Below are 24,142 nucleotides of genomic sequence, written 5' to 3' on the forward strand. Positions count from 1 at the left end.
GCAAATTAGGTCTAAAGGTTGGTAAGATTAAGATTAAACACTTTTGACAAGAATACTTAATAGACAGTGCTATGTATGTATTTTATCTCATCAAGGACCACATAATGTCAATGTTGTCCTGCTATTAGTATTGCACAATTTGATCACCTGGGTAAGGTGGTGATTATCATATCTCTCCATTTTAGATTACTTTTTTTTTTCCCTGTGCAATTTGCCAATAATGCGTGTGGTGATATTTGGCCCCATGATAATATCCTGTTTCCCTGTCAACCTTTCACTTAAAGTTTTGACGACTGATGCCACCGGCCTGAATGAATTATTTCATCTTGGGTTGCAGAATGGATGGTGATTTTCTAACTCTTTCATTCTTTTTACATTTATTAGACGGTAATCTTTTTAAAAAGAGTTTTCCCTTATCAACAACGGATGAACTACAGTTCTTCCTAAGAGGGAGTAAATGCTTAATTCTTTCCTCTTAATTACTAATTTTCCGAGTAAGGAGTTACCGTAAAAGTTGCCTCCAATGTGGCGAATTACTTTCTCTCTCTCTCTCTCTCTCTCTCTCTCTCTCTCTATATATATATATATATATATATATATTTTTTTTTTTTTTTTTAGTATTACTGTCGACTACTGGGTTTTTCCCGTCCCGTCTCGTCTCTTCTTCTCACCCATCCCTTTTCCCTCTTGTCTCCTTTATCCATGGCTACTGCCAACTCTCCGCACTCACGCCTGGGCTTTCCAATCAGCCCGCTAGGGGCCACTAGCTTCCTCCCTCTCCCCACGCTGCCGCTCTATCATAGACGTGGCCATTTGCTACCAGGTTTTGTCTCACTGGTGCCGACGCTGTCCACGGAGCCGCTCTAGGCTGTTGGGAGGCCGTCCGCATTGCGTGGGGAAGGTTTGGACGACGCAGTCGCCTCGCCGGCCCCCGGGGCGGTTAGCGCTTCCGGGGTCGGAGGGTGCGCGGGGTTGAAAGCGGGCCGCTCCGCCCCGTCCCCCTCCCAGACCAGCAGAGGCAGCAGCCGGAGCAGCCGCAGCCTGCGCCCTCTCCCGCCCGCCCGCCCTCCGCCCGCCCGCCCGCCCTCCGCCGCCCTCCACCCGCCCCGGGGTCTCTTTCCCCCTTCCTCCTCCTCCTCCTCCACCCCCCCCTTCCTCCTCCGCCCGCCCGCGGGGCCCCCCTCGCCTTCCCGCCCGCCCCTATTGTTCCGCCCCCGGCCTCCCGCCCTTCCCCTTCCCGCCCGCTCCCCTTTTCCCCTCAGTCGCCTCGCGCCTGCAGGTAAGCTTCAAAATTCTTCCTCCGCCCCCAGCTATAGCTCTGTTTCCACTCTTGCCATCTTTCTCAGCGGGCTCCGGTTCTCGTCACGAGCCCCGGCCTCGCGTAGTACCGCGTGAGCGCCTACCCCCTCACTCTGGCTGGCCGGCCATTCACGCGAGGCCCTGGCTCAGGCGCGGCCTAGTAGGCCTCGCGCAAGGCCTACCCCCCTCCCCCCGCCTTTTCTCGGTGGCGGCTGCGCAGGAGTCAAGGAGGGCGCGCGCGCGGTAGGGGGGGCGGCGGTGGATTTGTTGGTTGAAGGGGGTGGGGGGAGGCGATGGCCGGCTTGCTGGCCGGGCGGGTGAGCGCGGCTCCCCGCGGGGGTCAGGCGCTGGCGCAGCCACACGAGGAGGCGCTACTAGTCCGGCCCCTCCCCCTGGATCGCAGCGCCCCCCCCCGACCGAACCGTTTATTTTTTTTCCCTTCTCTCTTTTCTAGTGGAGGGATGGGGGGGGGGCATTTTTTAATTGGAAAATGCTTGGATGACCGAGGGGAGGGGGGCTGCGGAGTTAAAGAAAGGGTAAACGGGCTCCCAGTTACCGAGTTATTCAGGACGTTCTCTCGGGGTAACGAATTTTGAAATTACAAAAATGCCTGCCGATATAGACCCGGGCCGAGCTATTTATAGGAGAAGGGGTAATGGACTGCAGGATTAACAGCTGGATTCCTGGGATTGGGTGCACTTATGTTGACCTAGTCAGGAGAAAACGACAGGGATTTCTTGGGTGTTTGGAGTTAGAAATGCAGCTTTGTGCCTTAATCACGAAATGGCCTTCTAAAAGATTTTTAGTGTTCTTGCCCTTTCGTATTTGCGTTATTGTGGTGTTTGTAAAGTGATTCCTGTTACATTTGAGTGGAGATAAGGAACTAAACTGCCAATATTTTACCATATCTTATTTAAAAAAAAAAAAGAGTCATTCTTACAGACGTAACTGTCTCCCCCTTTCCACTCCGCTCCCCTCCCCCCAGCACTGTTGTTTTTCCATGAGTGAAAAGTGTTGAATTCTGGGATTTTGCCAGCAGTTAATTCTATTTTGAAGATGGGGGAATGAGGTGCCTTGGGGATGCAAAGCCCATCTTTTAAATCATGCTCTGGGGGTAACCATGGGGCAGCTTGCCATAAACAGAATGATCTGGCAGCAACTTAAAAACACTTTTTAAATGTTTAGGGATGCTCTTTGTGTTAGAGCAAAGTTAAAAGGGTGGCTTGTTTGTGAAGGAGGAAAACTAGCTGTAGGAGAGTTCATGGATGTTGAGTTTTGAAGGGGTGGTTGCTAAAAATGTCTCTGGAGAAATTTATCAACTTTGGAGAACCTTTTTAAAGCTAATGCTCTTAGGTCCTAAGGAGGTATCCTAGGAAAAGGTATATCCAAAACGAAATTCTTTTTCTTCATGTAATTTGTTACTTCAAAACAGAAATGTTGGGAACATTGTTTCAGAGGATGGGTGGGGAAAGCGCTTTCTCTGTAGGAAAGGTTCATTACAGCTGTTGATTAAAACAGCTATACAATAAATCTTTAGCAATACCAGCTTTATTTTCATTTGTTTCTTTGGAAGAAAGTTTAAGATTTAATAGATTTGAATAGAGATGGAGTGGTAACAAAGGTTAATACACGGAAGCAAGGAAAATTTTCAAATCTGAGTGATTATCAAGTTGGGTTGGGAAAGGGGATAGAAGAAAGGACTCAGGCTGTACTTAATGCACCTTTTCCCAAAGGGGAATATGGGATCCCAGTCTTCATAGAAGACTTTCAGATACTGCCTTTCTCAGTGAGGTTGTTGATTTAAATCTTATTAAGATTACTTAGTGTCATCTGTCAAGATTTGAAATTTTAATGTGAGATACATTTCAATTTTTTACCTAGAAATTGCTGCAAGTAAGAAAACTTACTGTCCTTTCTAGCTTTCAACCTGAGCTGCTACTTAACAGGGAAGCAAAAGGTCATTTGCCTCTCTGTAGTTGGTTAGTTTGAGGTTTGGCCTCATGATTTCCAGGTGTTTCTGTATCCTGTCAAAGCTTATTCTGCTGAAGGACAAGTGCACATTCAGCAGTTCCTTTACAACCATTGCCGATTGAAGGAATCTTCCTCATCCTGAGAGTCAGCGGAAAGCCTACCATTAAGGAGAGCAGACTGAAAAGTCTCCTTCCAAACTCTAACAGAACCTGAGCTGTAAATGGTTGTCATTAGTGCAGTTGTGCTGGGTATATACAAGCTTGCCAACTGATAGGCTGTCATTTAAGGAAAAGAGTCAGAAAACATTGATAATGGTGAAAATGATTTTAGGAACGATTTCTCATGTTGTTTTCCCTTTCTGATTTTGGTCATGTTTGCATTTCAGTTTTTGGCTTTCACCCCCACCAGTGACCAAAGACTTGACCACTCAAAGTCCAGCTCCCCACTACACTGCTCGACATGGACACCGGTGTGATTGAAGGTGGATTAAATGTCACTCTCACCATCCGGCTACTTATGCATGGAAAGGTATGCACCAGCTTGGGAAATTGGGTCATAGTAACTGCTCAGGGAGAGGCCAGGAAGAGAGGGCATGCATCTTGGAGCTCATCAGATTAGCACTGTGGGGCATCTGGCTTTAGCACTCTTCTCTATCAGTAGATGAGAGTGCAGTGGGAAAATGGACAGACTTTAGTAGGAAGCTCCACTGAGCAGGAAAGGCTTAACTAGAGGATGGAGCCAAAGACTGTCTCATATCTGGTTAATAAGATTTTTCCCGTGGACGTTGCTGTAGCTTGTGATAAGTAGATTTCCTCTGCCTAGACAATTTTGGGAAACTTTCAAGGCAGGGGATGGGGGGGGGTGTATTTGGTACTTTAAAAAATAATATATTAGAACATAATAGCATGTAATCACTCCTGCATCATTATTCCTTCAGAATTCTTGGATATCTTCATTTATGTTTTGAGCAAAGCAAAGAAAAAGCCCACACAGTCCCCTTCCCTATAAATCTTAGTTTTCCCATTACTTTGGACAGTTAAAAATTCCTTTTCATGATAATGAACACTTCGACTTTCCCCTTGTTTGACACTAGTTTTCTCCATTGCAGGAAGTTGGCAGTATCATCGGAAAGGTAAGACAGTTTCACTTCAACTCTAATTACTGTTTAGTCGGTCTGGGTTGAAATAGCAGTTGGAGCTCACTCTTGACTTTTCCTCTTACAGAAAGGAGAATCAGTTAAGAAGATGCGTGAGGAGGTGAGTTATGTGGGGGGATTTTAGGGACTGTTAAGTCCTTAAAAGCAAAAATTTTCTTCAATGAGTGATTACAAGGGGCAAGGTCTCCATAGGAAAATGTGGTATTTTTCTGGCTTGGTTATTTGTAATGACCTATAGTATGCTGGGAAATGTAGTTCCCGTGTCTCAGTTCATTCAAGCATTAAGGCAGCTTTCGTAGTCTGTTTGAGGACAAACATGAGCAGTGTTTGAAATGATGCTGAAATTGCCTTGTGTCAAGATAATATATGCTTATCTTATGGGGTGGGCATTTATATGTGCTCAGATCTTTTTGTCTTATTTAATCTCTTGGCTTTGTTTTTTATCCAGAGTGGTGCACGTATCAACATCTCAGAAGGGAATTGTCCTGAGAGAATTATCACTTTGGCTGGACCCACTAACGCCATCTTCAAAGCCTTTGCTATGATCATTGACAAACTGGAAGAGGTTTGTTGTTCCCCCTCATTTTGCACTTAGTCTTCATTTTATTTTACTTTAAGGTGTTTTTAAGTTTCATTTTTATTTTATTTAGAGAGAGAGTGCGCGCACTCGTGTGTCCCTTCGTGGTGGGGAGGGGCAGAGGGAGAGGCAAAGACTCCTCAAGCAGATTCCTGCTGAGCGCAGAGCCCAGTGACGATGACGACAAAGGGCTCAATCCCAGGACTCTGAGATCATGATGTGAACCCAGATCAAGAGTTGGCCGCTCAAGCAACTGAGCCACCTAGGTGCCCCTCCCCACTTAGTCTTCTAAGTGCTTCTAGATAGCTTAGTGATTTTCTGAGAACTTCAAGAACAGAATGGATTATAAATATCTATGAATGAGTCCTTTGCCCTCCCCCACCTTCAGTGTCCCCAAAATTTGGCCATTAAGTTACTTGAATCATCATAACAAATAGCTCGACTATTATCAGGGACTCAATGTAAAAAAATTGTGTGAAAAACTAGTGTCTTTTATTTTCATTTTTTGACCGATAGTTTTGAAGGTATGACAGTACTGAATTACTAAGCGTTAACGTCCTCCGATTTATAGTTGAGTGAACCTAAATGTGCTTTTTTTAAGGTGCCTTGGTGAACACTACTATATACTATAAATACAGATATCTTTAAACTTTGGGCAGAGTTACATTTTTAAGAAAATCAGTCTGGTAATGTTGTGTCAGACTTATACTTGAAGGGAGGGAATATGTTTTATAGGTTATCAGAAGCAAAATATCAGTGCCAGAGGTTTTTTTGGCAGAGAGAAGCTTTTTTTTGTTCACCAAGATACCTCAGCCTTCAGACACTGAACAACCATTCCCCAGGTCTTGTCTTCAGCCTCCTCCCCCTCTTCAGTAGTGCTGCTAATCGTGCATTTGACACCCCAGGCAGAGGAGAGCTGTTGGCCGCTGCTTGGGTTGGTGGTTGGATACTTAATGGTGCCTGAAGTTTTATCATGGCCAAGATCAGAAATGTTATCTTTTGACCTGCAAGGCCCTGCTAATCCAGAGCCTGAAACTTAAGAAACATTCAGAAGATCTGTTCATACTTTAACATGTTCTTGACTTTAAGGGATTATGTTTAAGCACTTTCCAGGTCTAGCTACTACGTAGAGATTAGCCTGAGAAGTGATGTTTAAACCACTTAATCCTCAGGAGGCTAAATTTAACTAGGTTAAAACCATGACTTTTTGGATGTAGCATATTGTTATGGGAAAGATGGTGGGCTTTGGAGCCAATATAGTTTTTTTAATTTCAAATCTACAGCTTTTTGGATATGACTGGGGTGAGTACTCGGCTCAATTGCATTTGTCTATAAAGGTGATGTCACCAAGAAATTAAAGTAATGATATATAGAAGTACACAACAGTTTTCTAAGAGGACCGAATTGGTTCTTCGAATATTGGGTTGCAATTTTTCATCTTTCTCTTAATATTTTATTTAATTTTTACTTTGGTATTGTTTTATTTTGCAGTCAGCTCTAATTTCCAAAACTAATAATCACTTTTTTTCCTACCAAACCCCTCCCCCCTACCCTCTCCATGAAGGAAATTATATTTAGCGCTAATTCTGAGAAAGTTTGTAGGTGTTTTTATCTTTTCAGAAATAGTTGTTTGGGGGGGCGGGGTGGGCAATATTTGAACTTTTGCTGATGGTAGATCATGACATAATATGTCCCTTATGAAGTTAAAACAGTTCTGTTACAGCAGTTATGGGTTCCAGGGATCTGCTTAAACTTATATTCTTTTGTTCTGATGAATTTCTTTTTGAAGGACATCAGCAGCTCTATGACCAATAGCACAGCTGCCAGTAGACCCCCAGTTACCCTGAGACTGGTGGTCCCTGCTAGTCAGTGTGGCTCTCTCATTGGGAAAGGTGGTTGCAAGATCAAGGAAATACGAGAGGTTGGTAACTTTTGTGGTCTTCAAAATGTTTATTCTAAATGTGGCTTTCTCAGTTAATAGCTCTTAGTATGGCTAGGGAAACTTTGCATTTGAGATGAAGATTATTAACAGTCCTGGATTATTACAATTTGCGTATTGGGAAGAAAAGAATTGTACCATTGGTACGTACATAAAAATATGTAGGGTGTTTTTTTTTTGTTTTTTGGGTTTTTTTTTTTTAAGTTTTTTTATTTATTTATTCGACAGAGATAGAGACAGCCAGTGAGAGAAGGGAACACAAGCAGTGGGAAAGGGAGAAGCAGGCTCCCAGCAGAGGAGCCTGATGTGGGGCTCGATCCCAGAACGCTGGGATCACGCCCTGAGCTGGAGGCAGATGCTTAACGACTGAGCCACCCAGGCGCCCCAGTTTGTTTTTTTTTTAGCATTCCATATGTCCTAATAAGTCAGAAGGTTAACCAGAATTTCTTTCTTTTTTTTTTTTTTAAGATTTTATTTATTTTTTTTAACAGACACAGCCAGCGAGAGAGGGAACACAAGCAGGGGGAGTAGAAGGTTAATCAGAATTTCTAACTGTTGAATATGACCTGTTTCCTTTTTTTTTTTTTTTTTAGATTTTTTTTTTTATTAGCACTGTGCTGGGGGGGGTGGACAGAGGGAGAGGGAGCAAGAAAATCCCAAGCAGGCTCCATGCCCAGCATGGAGCCCGGCATGGGGCTTGATCCCACTACCGTAAGATCATGACCTGAACTGAAATCAAGACTCGGATGCCTAAGTGATTGAGCCACCCAGGCGCTCCCTGTTTCCATTTTTTATTCGGCAACTTTTCATGAGACTACATACTTTTTTTCGTGTCTAAGAAGATTACAGTTTGATATATAATAATAGAAAATATTTTCCTTGGCCAAACTCCTAAACAGCAAGGGGGAAACAGGAAGGTATATTAGAATGTAGTTGTAATTGTGCTCCCTTTTAAACTGGCGTTTACATTGAATTATGGAAGCTTTTAATAGTATCTGGGAGTTACTGAATTGGATGTTGGAATGAAATTTGAGTGGCTCCTAAAGGAGTTTTCAGGAGCTTATTGTACATGCCATGAAACCAGGGATTTTAGTTTTGTTTGATATATTCCAAGCAACCTGGAATGGTGCCTGACACATAGAATGGGCGTAATATAAATATTTGTTCAATAAGAGAATGAAAAGTGGGTGATACTTGTGGAGATTTTGTTTGATGGCCCACGAAGCTATCAGTAGCTGAAAGGAAACCATCTAGAAGGGCCTTTTTCTTGAGAGCAGCTTAAATTTAGGCTGTTATTCAGGTTTATTCTTGACTTTCAGAGGCTAATTTATTTATAACTGTGATTAAACAGTCCTATCTGAAATAAGGGAGGAGTGGGAAGGGAGGATAAAAAGGGTAAAATAGGAGATGGGATAAGTATCTCTACTGGGTGTTAGATTCTAGAATTGCTGCTTGGGGAATTGGAAGAGTATGAGCTGTTTTTATCTGATTTTTAAAATTTCTTTTTACCCCAAAGAGTACAGGGGCTCAGGTCCAGGTGGCAGGGGATATGCTCCCCAACTCAACTGAGCGGGCCATCACTATTGCTGGCATTCCGCAATCCATCATTGAGTGTGTGAAACAGATCTGCGTGGTCATGTTGGAGGTAAGCCCTCAGGCTCATGCTGAGAATGGGGGGAGGGTGATCCTAGGGAGACAGACTGATCTATATTTAGTAAGACTAGAATTAGGTGAAGCTGTTAGAAGCTTCCAGTGGGGGTGGGGAAGAGGTTCCCTGAGTTCATATTTTCCTCCCCCCAGCTTTGACTTTTCTTATAGTCTGAGCAAAAATAGAAACTGTTAAGCAGCAGTGATCTTTTGGTTTACAGCAATTCTAGCAGGGTTGGTAAGGGAAGATTCACTACTTGGACTGAGTGGACAAAAGATGTAACTGGGTTCCTGAGAAGCTGAGTTAAGTTTCCTTTGGATTACAGTATTTTTGCCGTGTGCAACTTCAACACATTCTTCAAATTAATTACTGTGTTTTAAGGCAGGATTATATTGAAGATACTTATATAGGAAAAAAACTTATCCATAGTAGTGTTTTGGAATGATTTATAAGGTCCTGGTAGCATATGCTATTCAGTTAAAATAAGAGCAAAATTAAGGGAAAAGAAACCTTCGTAGAATTGTTATGGAATTGGTCCCATGTTCCATGAGAAAGTAGAATTTTCAGGTAGAGTTCAGGAAAATGTTGACTGAACCTTTGAACTATTTCTTGACAGTGTCTATATCCTAGGCGTGATATTGGGGTACTTTATTTCCTGTTTGGCTTCATTTCTTACATAGGCCAAAATGTAAGATCTTAAATTACCAACTATATATGTATGCATAGAGGTTTGTCGTGTTCATTAGGTTTATTTGAAAACGTGGAAATAATGCGTAAATTATTACAGGGGAATCTGCCTTGGTGAGAATTAGTGTGAGCTGTGTAGTCCACGGACCCATCTTACTGCTTTAAAGGCAAATAACTGCAGATGATTTGAGATTAGATCTAGCCAGAGACAACGTTGGTAGGTGAGGGGATGGAAATTAATACAGTTTTTAATTTAACTGATCTGTGTGAGCTTAAGCCACACAGCTGAAGCAGCTTTGAAACCTTATCTCTTTTTGTTTTTTTCCCCTCTGACTCTCTCCCAGTCCCCCCCGAAGGGCGTGACCATCCCGTACCGGCCCAAGCCGTCCAGTTCTCCAGTCATCTTTGCAGGTGGTCAGGTAAGAAAGTTCTTATTGGTGGGCTAGAATGAACAAGGATTATATTTGAAATGTCAACTTTGCCAGCAGCACACCAGGCCACCCTGCATGCTTGCTGAAACCTGTACTCTGGCCATAGTTTGACCTGCTTTTAGTTTTATTTTTTTGTATTGGAGAAAGCTACGAATGCCAAGCCCTTACTTAATTTTTAGCATACAATGGGAGTTTTGTAGGCACTCGGAAGGGGGAATTTACTTGGTAATTTAAGGTGGATTATTGGGTTAGAAGAAAGGGTTAAATTGCCTTGGTGTCACTACTTCTCTCCCTCCCCCACCCATCCATGGTTTTTTATGTGTGGGGTGTTCTTTAGAGGTCTGAATAAAAGAAGCAAAGAACTGGACCTCGGAAGGAGATTCTGGATGGTGGTCTCAAATTTGGGGGGTCCTAAACTTGAGTGTCCTACAAACTTCCCCTTCCCCCCCACCTCACCTCCCCTACTCCTACCCCTTCACTCCCAAACTCCAGTGAATTGTTCCCCCAGGCTCTTAACCTCATAAACGCTGGTTTGAACCCACATGGCATAACTGAAACCAGCCGGGGTAAGGGTTCAGTGTGCGAGAATAGAAGGGGGAGAGCATGTTGGGCTGTGGTGCTATGACCTTTGGTGTTAGAGTAAGAACACCAAAGCACCCCCTTGGCCTCTTTCTACTTCACCCACCTAAACTCTTGATCCTTGGCACGTGGTTTATTCTGAAGTTAGATTTTTATGACAAGAGCATTTATCAGAATCATGGTAGTTTTATGCTTTGTTGGTTAGTATTTAAGGAGTAGGTAGGTCAGTTTCATAAATGTTGGGGTTCAGGTTGAAATAGTGACCTTTATTTTGGTGGCTGCCTAAGCAAGTGCATTGCTCAGAATGCCTTTTCTCAGCGAGGGGCTGGCCTGTTACAAGCACACTTAACTCAATTAGTTCCATCTCATGTTTGAATCGGGGGAAGCATAAACTTGAAGTCCATCTCATTCACATTCTATTTTGAGTTGACATAAAACTGAACAAGATTTTGGAGACTTAGTTTGTCATGTGTTTCTGGGAGCTTTCACAAGAAATTAATCATGTTGCAGTGTTACCTTGAGACAGTTTAGTATCTTGCTTTGTACAAACCAGATTGGTTTAAAGGGTTCCGTCAGTCTGGATAGTCAGGCAGGGTAAACAAAGGCCCAGAGTCAGTATAGCAAGGAGGCTTAGCCTTAGGAGTTTTCCCTTCTCCCCAGGAACTCTAGGTTCCTGCTCTTCTGGATTCTTCCATTCCCATTTGGGATTATAAAGAGTCCCATGCTGTGTAGCAGCAATCCTCTCTATAATTCTTCATTTCCCTTTTCCTTTTGTTTCCTTTTTCCACCTTCCCCTTCTTACCTCTTTGCTTCCCTCCCTCCCTCCCTCCCCCCCCTTTATTCAGTTGACCACCCTCTAAAGGCTTACAGCTTCTTTCAGAGTGGCCCTGATTATTCCCATGGGCCTTTTTAAATGGACTGGTTCATGCAACATCCACGGATGGACCTGTATCTTTTGTTCCTTTGTGACAAAAGTGGGCTCTATAGGGGTTCAACTTAATCCCACACTGACCAGTAGCTGGCATCAGCTCTGTTGCCCCATCCCTTCATTCTTACTGAAAATAGTCCAACTGTGCAGTGTGATACCTGCCGCAAGGTAACTTTTTTTTTTTTAATTCACTGATTACAGCTCGTTTCAAATTGTGTCGTGAGCTCCTTTTTAAAGGAAAAGAAAAAATTAAACAACTTTTTTTGTGTGAATTTCATGCTGGTGACAAGGTGCCGGATTGACAGCCCTGGAGACTGAAATCCTCTATTTATCCACAGGACAGGTACAGCACAGGCAGCGACAGTGCGAGCTTTCCCCACACCACCCCGTCCATGTGCCTCAACCCTGACCTGGAGGGACCACCTCTAGAGGTGAGAGGGGATGTTCAGTCTCCAAGGCTCACTCAATCCTTCCGCCTCAGCCGAGACTGCCAACACGCGGGGGGCCAGTGGCGCTGGTGATTTTTGTGCTGTGGACACCACCTGTCCACGGGGACCTGGACTGACCCCCCCCACCTCATTTCACACAGGCCGCGTAGCCCACCAGATGGTAACACCAACTCTCTTTTTTTTTTTCTTTTTTTCCTTTTTTTTTCCTTTTTTCCTTTTTTTCTTTTTTTTTCTTTTTTTTCTTTTTTTTTCTTTTTTTTGTTGTTCAACCCCTCTTCCCCATCTCCCACTCTTCCTATCCCATTTTCACCTTCCTACCCCCACCTGGGTGCACTTTTGGGGGTACTGACCACTGTGATGTGAAAAGCTTCACATCCTGTTAACCAGCCACTCCTTCCCCTCCCTTCCTGTTCCTTCTCCTTGTTCCCCACCCCATTGCCCTGAAGACCCAGCTCCCTTTTCGGAGGTTATGGTGTGGGGGGAGGAGGGTGTAGTGGGAGCTGCAAGTGCCTTTTATGGAGGGGGAGGTGGGAGAAGGTGCAAGGTTTAGAACACAGTGATTCGTTTTATTTATTTATTTTGCATTCTTGTGGTCAGCTCCCTAGTGTTAGGTACTCAGCTAGCTTCCAGTGCATTTAAGGTCTTTAGGCACATGTAGAGAAAAATAAGATAGGGAAAGGGAAGAGTTTCAAAACATGCCACATAGGTTTGTGCAAATACAAATCATTCATGTCACCATGACTGGTATTTAAAGGTTGGGGTGGTTGAGGGAAGAGACCATTTTCCTCCTAGGCTGTCTTGTATATAGGGAAAAAGAAGGGGGTTTGGTCAATCGAGGCATTGCTTAATCCCACTTCCCACCTTTCCATTAAGAAACAAATGTGTATTTTGCCTTTGATTACAGGGAACATGGCTCCCTTCATAGGCTTCCTGGAATAAGGCATCATATTTAGGTCTCAAAGAAGGCCAACTCAGGTCTGACTGTGTTTGCAAGATACCATCTACTGCCTCAATCTCTGGCCTCCCCCATCTCTAGTTCAACTCTGGCTTCCTGGCTAGTTGAAATCTGTCTCCCCTTCTCCCACTGGGTGGCTGTCCGTGATTGGTTTTTTAATAGGAACTGTTTTCCTCCTTTTGTAGGCCTATACCATTCAAGGACAGTATGCCATTCCACAGCCAGATGTAAGTTTTGTTTTCACTTCTTGTTTTGAAAAGCTCCCTCTCCCATCCAAAATTGTTTCACTCTTTCTTCCACATAGGCAGAAGTGAGTTGGGTCTTAGACATTTACAGTATTGTTTTCCTCACAAGGTGAACCTCATATTTGGGCCCTTAAATAATCTTTAATGAGGGCCACTATAGCACCTTATATGCCTTTTGATGTAATCACTGGAAATTTGAATTCAGCAGATTAATAGATTCTGCTCTACCCCACGTTCCAGAGTGCTCTATATAAAAGAGAAGTATTCTGTGGTATATTGTCATTTGTTATTCCAGGGCACAGTTTAAATTGACAGTGGATTGACTGTGCATCTCTTCATAGAGTCCTTTACATTGGGGAGGAGGGATGGGGAGGTTGGGTTTTTTTCTTGGGGGACTGCTCAATTTGAGGTGACAATTTAAAGAGCATCTGGGCGGGTGGGAAAGGGGCTTACTTTTGCAAAGGGAGGGATAAAAAGCTGAATATTTGGGGATTCAACTCAAAAAATCTTTCTTGCCACTAAATACTCCTATTTAAAAGCGCTGGTATTCAGACGTGTGTAAGGGCATTTCTCTCTGCACTTTACTCTGTCATTACTCACCGTTTCAGGTGCTGAGCGTTAGACTTGGGAAGTTGGGTTTGGTTCTTGGTCAGTGCTTGGCCCAGGAGGGGAAATAGCCTTGAGGAGGGTTGGGTTTGTTTTGTTCTGTTTGACAACAGCCAGGATAGTGAAGAAAAATAGCTGTAGAAATCTGTTGGGAGGGGTGGGGCTGAGCCCAGTTTGGTTTCATCGTAATCTCTCTCCTCCTTGCAGTCTCCCTGCCCCCTCATCTCCTCCCCTTCTCCCCGTATTGACAGAACCCTGCATGGTGTGTTTCCCTAGCACCACTGCACAGTTTGTTTACCTAGCCTGTCTGTGCTTGTCCCTGGGGCAACTGCTGCAATGGCTGCAAACACCTTCCTTAAGTAGCCCACAAGGGGATGGTTGTCGGGCAGGTGCTGCTGCTTTTCTTTTCACACACCCAAAGTGCATTCATTCTCTTGTACTGACGCCCTTTCTACTTCTAACCCTTACCTTCATATTCTGCCCATCTCCAGGATTGTGGTATAAGCCCCATCTTTACCCTGTGTTGTAGTTTGAGTAGTAGAGTCAATTTTGGGGATCAGGAGCTCTGCATTTTCAAGTCTGAATGTGCTTGAGCCCTGGCTCTGTTACTCTTCTAATGCCAACCTCTCCTGTTTCCTTCCTGCAGTTGACCAAGCTGCACCAGTTGGCAATGCAACAGTCTCATTTTCCCATGACGCATGGCAACACCGGATTCAGTGGTATGGATACCTCAGTGTTTATTTCTGTAAGGTGTAGTGCAAGACAGAGGCCAGCCCCAAGGTCTCAGTTTGACATCTGTTTAAAACAGACTTCATTACCCAGCATCCTGCTGGTTTAAACTTGCCTGTCTTCTATCGCTAAACCAAAGGAGGTAATGTGTTTGTTAACTTGGTTTTCATTTGGGGTGAGTTATTCTTTTATATTTAAAAAAAAAAAAAAAAAAAGGCCCTGGAAGGTTTGGGGTGAGGTCTGGGGATGCTTGTCAGGCAAAGGGTAGGCTGATATTTCTTCCCATCCTCACTGCTGCCCCTTTGATCTGATTGGCACCCCCTTTCTCTCCACCAGCTATTCACAGATCTGGGTAGAAAATCCATTTGTGCCAAATTGTGTAGTGGTTTTGGTTTTGTTTGGTTTTGTTTTTGGGGCTTTTTTTTTCTGTATAAGGAATAACTTGTCCGATAGGGTTAGGATGAGACCACCAAACTCATTTTCACTTGTATCTTAACAGGCATTGAATCCAGCTCTCCAGAGGTGAAAGGCTATTGGGGTAATGATTAAAAAAAAAAATCTGTAGTATTCTACTGTTATATTAATAAACTGGTGGGAGTCTTGTTTCACTGCCCATGACATACCAGCAAGATGCACATGGCAGAAAGGAGCTGAGAGAGCAAAGGGGTGGGCCTGGTGCCCCTGAGGGTCCCTTGATGGATCTGGCCAACCCCCTTCTAAAAATGTTGAGTTTAGCAGCCACAGCTGAGAGCAGGACTAGCTTTGAGAATTAGCCAGCCAGCCTGGTCCTGTCTAGGTGTCAGTATTACTGATTGGTATGGGTGTTTGCTGATGGGATTTTTTTTCTTTTTCTTTGGAAAACAAAATAAAAACCAGAACAAATTACTGAGCAGTTGAGGAAAAGACAGGGAATAAATCTGGAGAAATGAACTTCCCTCACCTGGCTGCCATTTCATTCTCTTTGACCTTCAAGTGTAGGTTAGGATGGGGGAGGTGTTAATCTGATACAGGTATATTTAAAGCAACTGTGCATGTCTGCCAAAAGTCCACGGTACCCAGTAACAGGCATGATACTGGCACTGGTGCTAGTGAGCATCAGGTGAGATAAAATTGGAACACAACAGCAGCAGGAAATCCTAAGCAGAAAAGGGGAGCAGAGCAGAAGGATTTGGTTAGATTTTGGTCCTACCACATTCCCTTGCCCCTTGCTTCCATCCCCTTACACCCTAATAGGCTGGGCTTTGCAGGAAATGGCATGAAATCAGCTTTTCTGAGTTTACAGAGGAACCTTTCCAGCATTATTCCTGTACCCCTTTCCCCCTCTTTCCTCCTTGGAGGCTTCCAAGTTAGTGATGAATCCCAACAGCCAATGCTGGGTTTCCAGTTTGTTTCCTTCTGTTAGGTTAATGTGCAAATCAGTGGGGGTTGGTTTGCTATGCATTGAATTTCCTTGCTCTCTTCTGTCTTTTAGCAGGTTTGGATGCATCTGCTCAGACTACTTCTCATGAACTCACCATTCCAAATGATGTGAGTATAATTAATAGGGTTGCATGGGATAAAAATTAGAGAGTTGATGCAGTGTCATGCCATTCCTAAGAGCTAGGGAAGGAAATGGGGTTTCTTTAGATCCCAAATTAAAATTTTATTTATTTTTTTCCCCCCAAATTAAAATTTTAAAAGCATGTAGAATCATAAAAACTAATGGGGAAAATGGGTAAACTATTGTGTTGAGGTAATCACGAGGCAGAAAGAACCATTTTGTTCCAGATATAAATTCCCATTGGCCTTAGTTTCTTGGATGATCTGAAGCCTTATCCTCAAAGTAGTGGCCGTTGAATGTTCCGTCCAGCATGGTAGTCACTAACTGCATGTGGCTATAAATTGTGAAAATAGTAAAATAATCTGTTTCCCAGTCTCACTAGCCACAGTAAAGGTTTTCAGTAATCATGTGTTATTAGTGTCTACAGTACTTGGACAGTATGAACGTGGACCGATGTCTTACTTTTTCCTAAGGCAAAAGCATTATAAATTAGCCAGAATTTTTATCAGTATATTAAAATGTAATCATAGCAGGATGAGTTTAGGCATCTTTGTTTCCAAAAACCGGAGCCCTTTATTTTCGCTAGCCCTGAGAAACTGGCTTCTTAGCATGTTGGCTCTGCCTTATTTTGTCTTTGGATTGATACTCTAGGAAATGAGCTCATGCTCCTTGGAGTCAGTCAGCTGAGAGTAGGCTCTGACCTGTAGTCGTCAGACAAAATAGGGTAAGAGTGGAGACGCTCAGACTGCTCAGAATCAAGTTTTTTAATCAGGAGTAGGCGAGTAGGGTGTGTAGGATGCAGATAGTACTTTCCATTGCCATTATTGTGGATCCAAGCTATACAAGGCTGGAGGGGTGGGATGGAATTCTTGGACCTGGATGTGCAACTCTTAATTTTGGTATGCCTTGTTGTTTTTCTTCTTAAGTTGATTGGCTGCATAATCGGGCGTCAAGGCGCCAAAATCAATGAGATCCGTCAGATGTCTGGGGCGCAGATCAAAATTGCGAACCCAGTGGAAGGATCTACTGATAGGCAGGTTACCATCACTGGATCTGCTGCCAGCATTAGCCTGGCTCAATATCTAATCAATGTCAGGTAAGGGTTCCCTCCCTACCTTTTGTCTGATTGTTGGCAACACAAGTAATGAGTGTGTTGGGGAAAGCTACAGTGTATTATTAAATGTGGGATATTTGGGGGATGGGAGTGGGGATGGGTGGAGATGGCAATAAAGTTAAAGTCTAGCCCTACTTTGATCCATTCTTAGTGTAGCAAACAGAAAAAAGTAGCAAGATTGTAATAAATTTGTATTTGGGGAGGGAAGAGAATGCTTACATTTGACTTGATGGTGTTAGGCATAGAAAGAGTAGAGCAAGTTTGCACTAGTAGGACAGTGCTCTGGCTGGAGCATCCATACTGACTAAGAAGCAGATGTGGGTCTCTTGCTGTACATACCCTAGACCAATATTTTACAGATGGGGTTTAGTCTCCAAAGCGCCCTAATTGGAGTAAGGATAATGAAGTAATAATGTGATGGCAAGGCAGTTTCTTAGAGGCAGCGATTACCATTTATTCTGAAAACATCCATTTTTCTCAAATTGCGAATGTATTCCATTGTTCAGAGCTTGTGGGAAAGGGAGGCACAGGTTTTGGACTATTTCAGAAATACGTAGCCTGTTTTCATTCTTTTTTTTTTTTTTTTTTGCCACCATCTCATACCATAACAGCTTCCTGAGGTTTTATTCTCCTCACCCAAACCTGGCTGATGTTATTGCACACACAGCCACAGTGGGGCTACTCGTAGTCCGGTGGGCATCCTACAAGGCATTTCTATTTCTTGCTTTCTCAGTACATGTGCCTCAGTCACGTTCTTAGTTGCTTACTAACATGCTAAGCCGGGGTCAGCAGTCCATTTCCCAAGGGGCTTAGCCATCTCTTCTGGGTAGATTTTTGTTTAGTTGTCACTTACCTCTGTCGTAACTGTTCAGCTTTTGTTGTACACAAAAGGTGTTCTGAGTTCCTGAATCTAGTGCAGGGGAAAGGAATTCATTAAAAATATGAGGTCTGTTTTGTTGTTCTGCTTACACTGACCTTGTATTTATTCCATTGTCTTTTATCTCCTGGTTAAGAATTTATCAGTTCCCTGGTGCTTTTGACTTTTGCCTTAAGCCTTTTAATGCCTTGAGGTACTTACTAGTATTTATGTAGGGAAGACTCTGCTGTGTCTAGATCTGCTTCGGCGACCAAGCACGGCCGATTCTTCACGTTCAGTGGGAAGTGGTAGTAAGCTGGTAAGCTTTGTGCAGAGGCAGTTTGCAGAGGTTTTTCTTGTTTGTAATTGGGTTACGGGGAGGGTGGGTGTTAGTGGTAAGATTCATGTTCTTGAAAGCTGGGGACTGTTTTCTTCTGAGTGGGTAGGGTTGCCCTAAATATTGTCAGATAGTGCTTGAATGGAAGTGGCTTGTTTGCCCCTAGGTCAGTGTCAGCACTGTAAGGAAGCAGAACATCTCCACCTGAGTTGCCCGATTCAGTGGCTCTTTCCAGGATTCTCCTTACAGGACGGCTGGCCCTTTACGGTCATCCTGTTTCATGAATCTGTCCAAACTATGGAATTGGGTCACAACTTTGTAAAGCTTCATTTAACACCAAAGCAGAGCTTGTACATGCAGAAAGCTTACTCTCCACTCTGCCATCTTGGTCCAGTTCGAATGTAGAAGTGAACTGGTTTTATTACTGCCAGGCAAGAAAGATTTCTCTGCTTTCGGTAATGGATTCTGAGCATTTCTGCTCTTAACTCTGTTCGTCTGAGTCCTTTCTTTATCCCCTGCTTTATGGGTTGTAACGGTCCCTGGACTGAGGTAAACAAAATGAAATTTTAAGAGGAGGGTCCCTGCCCTTGAAGAGTTAATGTTGTGGGGTAGGTTGTCCAGACGGTCTTTGACAAATGCTGCAGTTCTGGCTTAGACATGGTGGGCATTTGTTTGTTGCTGGCTATTATGGCTATTTGGACTTTATTTTAGGAGTAGAGGCAGTATTTTTACATTTTGAAATGAATTTTTCGGGAGTGCTTGAGTATCTTCCAGTTCTGTGAGGTCTATGTTAGAAGTATGTTCAGTCAAAAACAAAGGGCTTTTTTCCTCTCCCTGCCCCCCCAACTCTACCAGAAATGAAGCTTTCCTAGTTGTTATCTACACTTCTGTTGTCAGCATTTTTCTTTGAAAATGCTACATTCTTTGAAGTTTTGAAATTAGTGACCTACTTTGGTTTCTTGTCCTTTCCCATCCTGATACATTGGTTAGTTTGTTGTAGAAGATGGAAGCACACTTCAGCATTAGGGGAAGTTTCTAATTCTCTAGAATAACATTCTACACCTTCACAAGGGATTGGTGGGTGTGAGAGCTTTGTTCCTCGTTTGGAGATTGCTATGAATACTCTTTCGTTTTCTACTTTGAAATCATTTCTTTCTGACTTCTGGGTTGGAGCCACGTGTCAGGTACGTGGACGTGTGCTCTGTGTGATTTCTTTTCTCAGTCTATCAGCTTTTTCTTCACCATAGCAGTTTTAAATAGCTTTGTGGAATGGGATTTGGTAAAGTACACATGTTTAGAGGGTGGGACACAGACTGAAAGGGGCAGTTTATCACAAGTTGGTATTAGGTCTTCCTAATTTGCAACCAGAGGCACTTAACTGATAACAAGCGGTTTTTGTCCTGTACTTTTTCCCTTTTGTGGTCTTCCCTTCCACCCACCCTTTTTTTTTTGTTCCTTTTTTCCTCTGTTACAGTTTAGAAAACGCTAAACCCTCCTCCCAGGCAGCCTCCGTCACGATCCCTGATCACCTCAGCATCAACCTCTCTCAACCCTCCACCCCTTCTTCTTCTTCTTCCTCCTCCACCACCACCCCCTCGCTCGCCACAGCGGGGACCTCCGACGCACCCTCCAGCCTCCCCAACCCTCTTCCGACCGCCCCTTGTGTCTCCAGTCTGCTTGGCATGAAACCCATCCCTCTCCTGGCTCTAAATGTTGTGTCTGCTGCTAAGGGTACCGGGGCTTCAGCTACTACCACCACCGCCTCTGCCGTGCCATGTGTAACTAACAAACTGAAAGGCGAGAAACAGAGATTCTCCCCCTACTGATCGAGCATCTTGAGGCAGCCCCTCAAGTACCTCTTGGTTCATTTTGTTTTTCTTTGTTAACATTGGTGAGAACCAAACAATTGTGAGCTTGTGACCGTTTCCTTTTTACTATTTGGGGGCATAATGGGGGGGGTGGGGGTAATGGTAACCTGGGGTCAGGGTTAGGCCATTTCATCTGAGTGCCTGTTTCAGAGTCTGACTTGTTGAATTCTTTATCTAGAGCCACAGTTCTTGCTCTTCTTTTTCATTCTGTTACTTTTTTGTAGCTTTATTCTGCATTGCAATATAACAATGTGTTAGGCTCTGTGTTAATGAATAAAAGCTTCTCCGTTAACCCTTTTTTTTTTTTTAATTCTTTAATGGTTAAGTTATCAGCAGGCCGTCTTGGCCATATTTGTGTTTCTAGCTGTAATAAAGTTGCCACAGTAAGAACTTTAGTTGACTGTGTGCTGTGAAGGGTAAAGGGGTGGGAACGTGTGACCTGTGGCCACTCAACTAGGGAGTCTGTAGAACTGACTTGGGCCTGCTTGTGTCCCGGGTTAATTTAGTAGTAGTCCTTTGTCATTCTCCACAAAAGGAGATGGGCCCGGAGCAGGTTACATCCTGAGGGTCTTCCTTAATTGCCCTTAAGGGGCTTTAGTGAAGACCAGTTTCTCTGACTTCTCAGATCCCTTACCTTGCCAACAGCAGCAGGTAACAAGGGTGTCCATCCCAAGATTGTTTCCTCTGGTGAGTGGTTACTGTGAGGATCTTTGACAGAGCATACATATAAAGAAGTTCTTGACCTAGAATGGGGAGGCAAGTTGGAAAAAGTCTAATAAAGTTTCCTGGCTTTTGTCTGCATTTCTCTGAATGAGAAGTATCCCTCTTCCTGTGACACTGGATAAATCTTGAACAGCCAACCTGTAACATCACTCAAAATTTGACAGGATTCTCCAGTCATCCTAAACCCACGCTGATTACTAAGTCACTTTACCCTTCCTTCCGTTCCCTGCCCCCCCTTCTGTCTCCCACCAACCCTGTCATGAGTAGAGAATTAGAAACTTAGATTTAGAGGGAACCTTTAAGAGCAACTGTAACTCACCAATCCACTCATTTATCAGATTAAAAAAAAAAAAAAGCCTTAGAGAATTTAAATTCACAGATCACATGAGTGACTAATCAGCACTAACAGCTTGTGCTTTACTTTTACTCAAGTGCACTTTATCTCCCTGAAGCCTTACTTTCCTTATCCCAAGACCACAGCTCGCTCTCCACAAAAGAAATGCTGTAGGTATGATGGCAGAAGGCCTCTGATGGGCTTCTGTTTAACCTGAATGCATATGGCTCTTCCTTCCTTAGGGCATTAGAGAATTAGTGTAGAGATTTTTTTTTTTTTTCTGTTGATCTTTTCCCACATCTCATTTGGTTTACAGTATTAAAACCAAAAAACAAAACAATGAATTGCTGAGAGGTATTGCAGTGTGTTATCTCATGGCATTGTGGTCCCTCACTCTCAGATTCCGCCTGTGAACCTAGTGTTACATGTCCCAAGTCCGCAGGAAGGACTGGAGGGGCAGCTTGCTTTTCATTGTCCAGAAAGTTTCCTCTTGTTAGTTGCTGGTTGCTCCTTTGTCATATGGTCCAGCTCTCCCTTAATAAGCTCTCTCTGTAGTTAGGAGTTAGTTTTGCTGGTACCATCTCTCCCCAGAGACCAGGTTTTTATTTTATCTAGTTCTTGATTAGCAGGATTCTTTACCTAATGAGTACTCCCTAACGGAGGAGTGCGGGGAAGGAGGCAGATGTCCTAAGGTGCCAGTGGCCACCACGACCTCCAGAGATGCTTGGTGTTAAATTTTTTAAAACTTTTTACGTTTCCCATGTGGTCCTTCTATTACAGAGTCCTTAGCATGGTATTTCGGTTGGGTTTTCCCTTCTTGCCCCCTCTCCACCACCTCCTGCCTCAATCACTGCTTAGGCTGTATATAAATTCTGGATAGTTCTTTTTGAGCTCTTTTTGTTGCCAGAGTGCCATCACCTTCTTGCATGAACTTAGTTTTCTTTAGGTCATAGATCTAAACTGTTTCCAGCAGCTCCTTCCTGAACCTTCACTCCCCACTAAACTCTTAGGTACAGGGCTTACTGCTTATGTTGCCCTAGGTCAACCTATTTTGAGATTGGCAAGAATCTGCCCCCTTTAAAAGAACTAACTATTCCCCTTTACTGCTGAGGTAGAAATACCATTTCAGATGTAAATACAGTGTGTATTCGAAGGACCTATTTCCTGGTTCTTGGGTGTTGTGTTTTCCTCCCCCTTGGCTTTGTGTGGTTGTGGAAGGCATGGAGATGGCAAAGTACCATTCATTTTCTCTTGACTAGGTACCACAAATAGGTTATGCCAATCAGTTGAAAATCCTCTTGAAATAAATTTATGAATTGAAACAGTCTTAGGCATTTAGTTCTACTCAAAGCGGGAGCTAAGACCTGCTGGGTATGTAATAGTCCGTGAAGCAGGCTATAAATACCTAAATAATTTTCCCTTGGAGTTCAGAGTTGGGTTCCAGGACCTCAAATGATATATTTGAGACAGAAAGGCATTGTAGCTCACTGGGTATGTTTGAATGGAGAGTTTAGCTTCAGGAGTCCAAAGGTTTAGGAGCTTCTCCAGTGAACCAAGGAATCGTTGAGACATGTTGGCTTCTGCTTTTTAAGTCCGAAGACGATAGGTTGGTTGTAATTCTTGACTATACTTACTGTACTTGCTGTTCCCTTTTTAACATCCCCTAGCGTTTAAAACTATATATTATCTCTTAATAGGAATAGCCTTCACAATGCTAGAGAAACCCAGGACGAAGTCTTTGTTGATCTGTCTCAACGTTAGCCTCACGAGGCTACTTTCAGATAAAGGTTTCCTAAACTGTTTTCTGTCAGTAGCTTGGGAGGAGCTGGGATAAGCTCAGCAGTAGAGAGAAGGTGCTTCTGTGTAGTAGGGCCCTGTGAGAGGAGGTTTTAGTGTGTGGCGTATTTTTGGAAAGCATTTAACATCTCCCACAAATATTCCAAAGACCATCATTGGAGGAACACCCACAGAGGAACCAAAGTCTGTTTCCTTCAGTTCTGGGGTGATTTCCCTCAGAAAGCTTGGATTACAGGGGTTACAAGATCATGGTACCAGTTAATCCAAGAAATCTTAAAAAGGTCTCCCTTGACATTGGAAGTTTCGGAGGTGAGGTGCAGCTGGGCGTTCAAAAAACTAACTTTGAGTTCTTGTTTATTTTTTGTGTTACAGGCTTTCCTCGGAGACGGGTGGCATGGGGAGCAGCTAGAACAATGCAGATTCATCCATAATCCCTTTCTGCTGTTCACCACCACCCATGATCCATCTGTGTAGTTTCTGAACAGTCAGCGATTCCAGGTTTTAAATAGTTTGTAAATTTTCAGTTTCTACACACTTTATCATCCACTCGTGATTTTTTAATTAAAGCGTTTTAATTCCTTTCTCTGTTCAGCTGTTAATGCTGAGATCCATATTTAGTTTTATAAGCTTCTCCCCCCCTTTTTTTTGGCTCATGAATTTTTTTTCTGTTTGTCATGGAACTGTAAGAGTGGAATATTAATACATTTCAGTTTAGTTCTGTAATGTCAGGAATTTTTCAAAAAAATTAAAAGATGGACTGGAGCTTTTTCTTTGTGAATAGAAACTGGATGCCACAGTGATTCATGTGGGTTTTATTCCTGTTGTCTTGCTGTTCTTTTTGCACCTTTTATGCCTCAAAGGACAAGGACCCTGCTTGGGTTTTGAATATAAGCCTTTATTCCAGTTAAGATGTTTTCTTCTGTTTTACCACTCCATCTTTTTTTTTGTAGCCCTTGAACCAGTTTTCCCTTGAGCCTACCTTGCAAAGTAACCAAATAGCTGTTGCAAGCTAGCTGTGTGCCCTTTGCCCAAAAGTTCGGGGGTTACATTTACCTAGGACTTGTCTGCAGAGAATAGGCAAGCACTTCCACTGGGTGGGCAGGGGATGGGGAAGGAGGCATGTGCATACTGGGGAAGCAGCTGGATGTGTAGGTGTCCAACTGGGATTTAGGTTGCTGGGCGTGTCTGTCCCATCCTTGGTCAAGCTAAAAACCAGGCTCTTGTTTTGAATAACTGTTCATTTACAGTTCTCTCCATAAGAAGAGTGTGTTTTAACATTTTCTGTTCTCCTACTAAAGTCCTTCCAGAAAGATGTACCTGATCCCATTTATGCAGCTAATTTTAGAAGGTTGGAACTTTAAAGTGATGTTCATT

The 24,142-nt window shown here is 43.4% G+C and overlaps 1 protein-coding gene across 20 annotated transcripts; it reads left to right on the top strand.

The window, feature by feature from the left end:
* Positions 1 to 1,135: 1,135 nt before the first annotated feature.
* PCBP2 (poly(rC) binding protein 2) lies at positions 1,136 to 23,530 on the top strand. Of its 20 annotated transcripts, none has more exons than XM_040642533.1 (15): positions 1,136 to 1,279; positions 3,656 to 3,798; positions 4,379 to 4,402; positions 4,494 to 4,526; positions 4,875 to 4,991; positions 6,793 to 6,924; positions 8,459 to 8,587; positions 9,610 to 9,696; positions 11,554 to 11,646; positions 12,805 to 12,846; positions 14,117 to 14,189; positions 14,699 to 14,737; positions 15,671 to 15,726; positions 16,666 to 16,835; positions 23,141 to 23,530. In XM_040642533.1, the coding sequence occupies exons 2-15, from the start codon at positions 3,730 to 3,732 to the stop codon at positions 23,175 to 23,177; spliced, it is 1,101 nt and encodes a 366-aa protein (XP_040498467.1). In that variant the 5' UTR covers positions 1,136 to 1,279; positions 3,656 to 3,729; the 3' UTR covers positions 23,178 to 23,530. The 20 variants fall into 20 exon arrangements, with proteins under 20 accessions (XP_040498467.1, XP_040498468.1, XP_040498471.1 ...); XM_040642534.1 differs by having other exon boundaries at positions 15,674 to 15,726; XM_040642537.1 differs by having other exon boundaries at positions 9,622 to 9,696; positions 15,674 to 15,726.
* Positions 23,531 to 24,142: the final 612 nt, after the last annotated feature.

The sequence above is a fragment of the Ursus maritimus genome, unplaced genomic scaffold, assembly GCF_017311325.1.
Source record: "Ursus maritimus isolate PB19 unplaced genomic scaffold, ASM1731132v1 scaffold_26, whole genome shotgun sequence".
NCBI classification, from domain to species: Eukaryota; Metazoa; Chordata; class Mammalia; order Carnivora; family Ursidae; genus Ursus; species Ursus maritimus.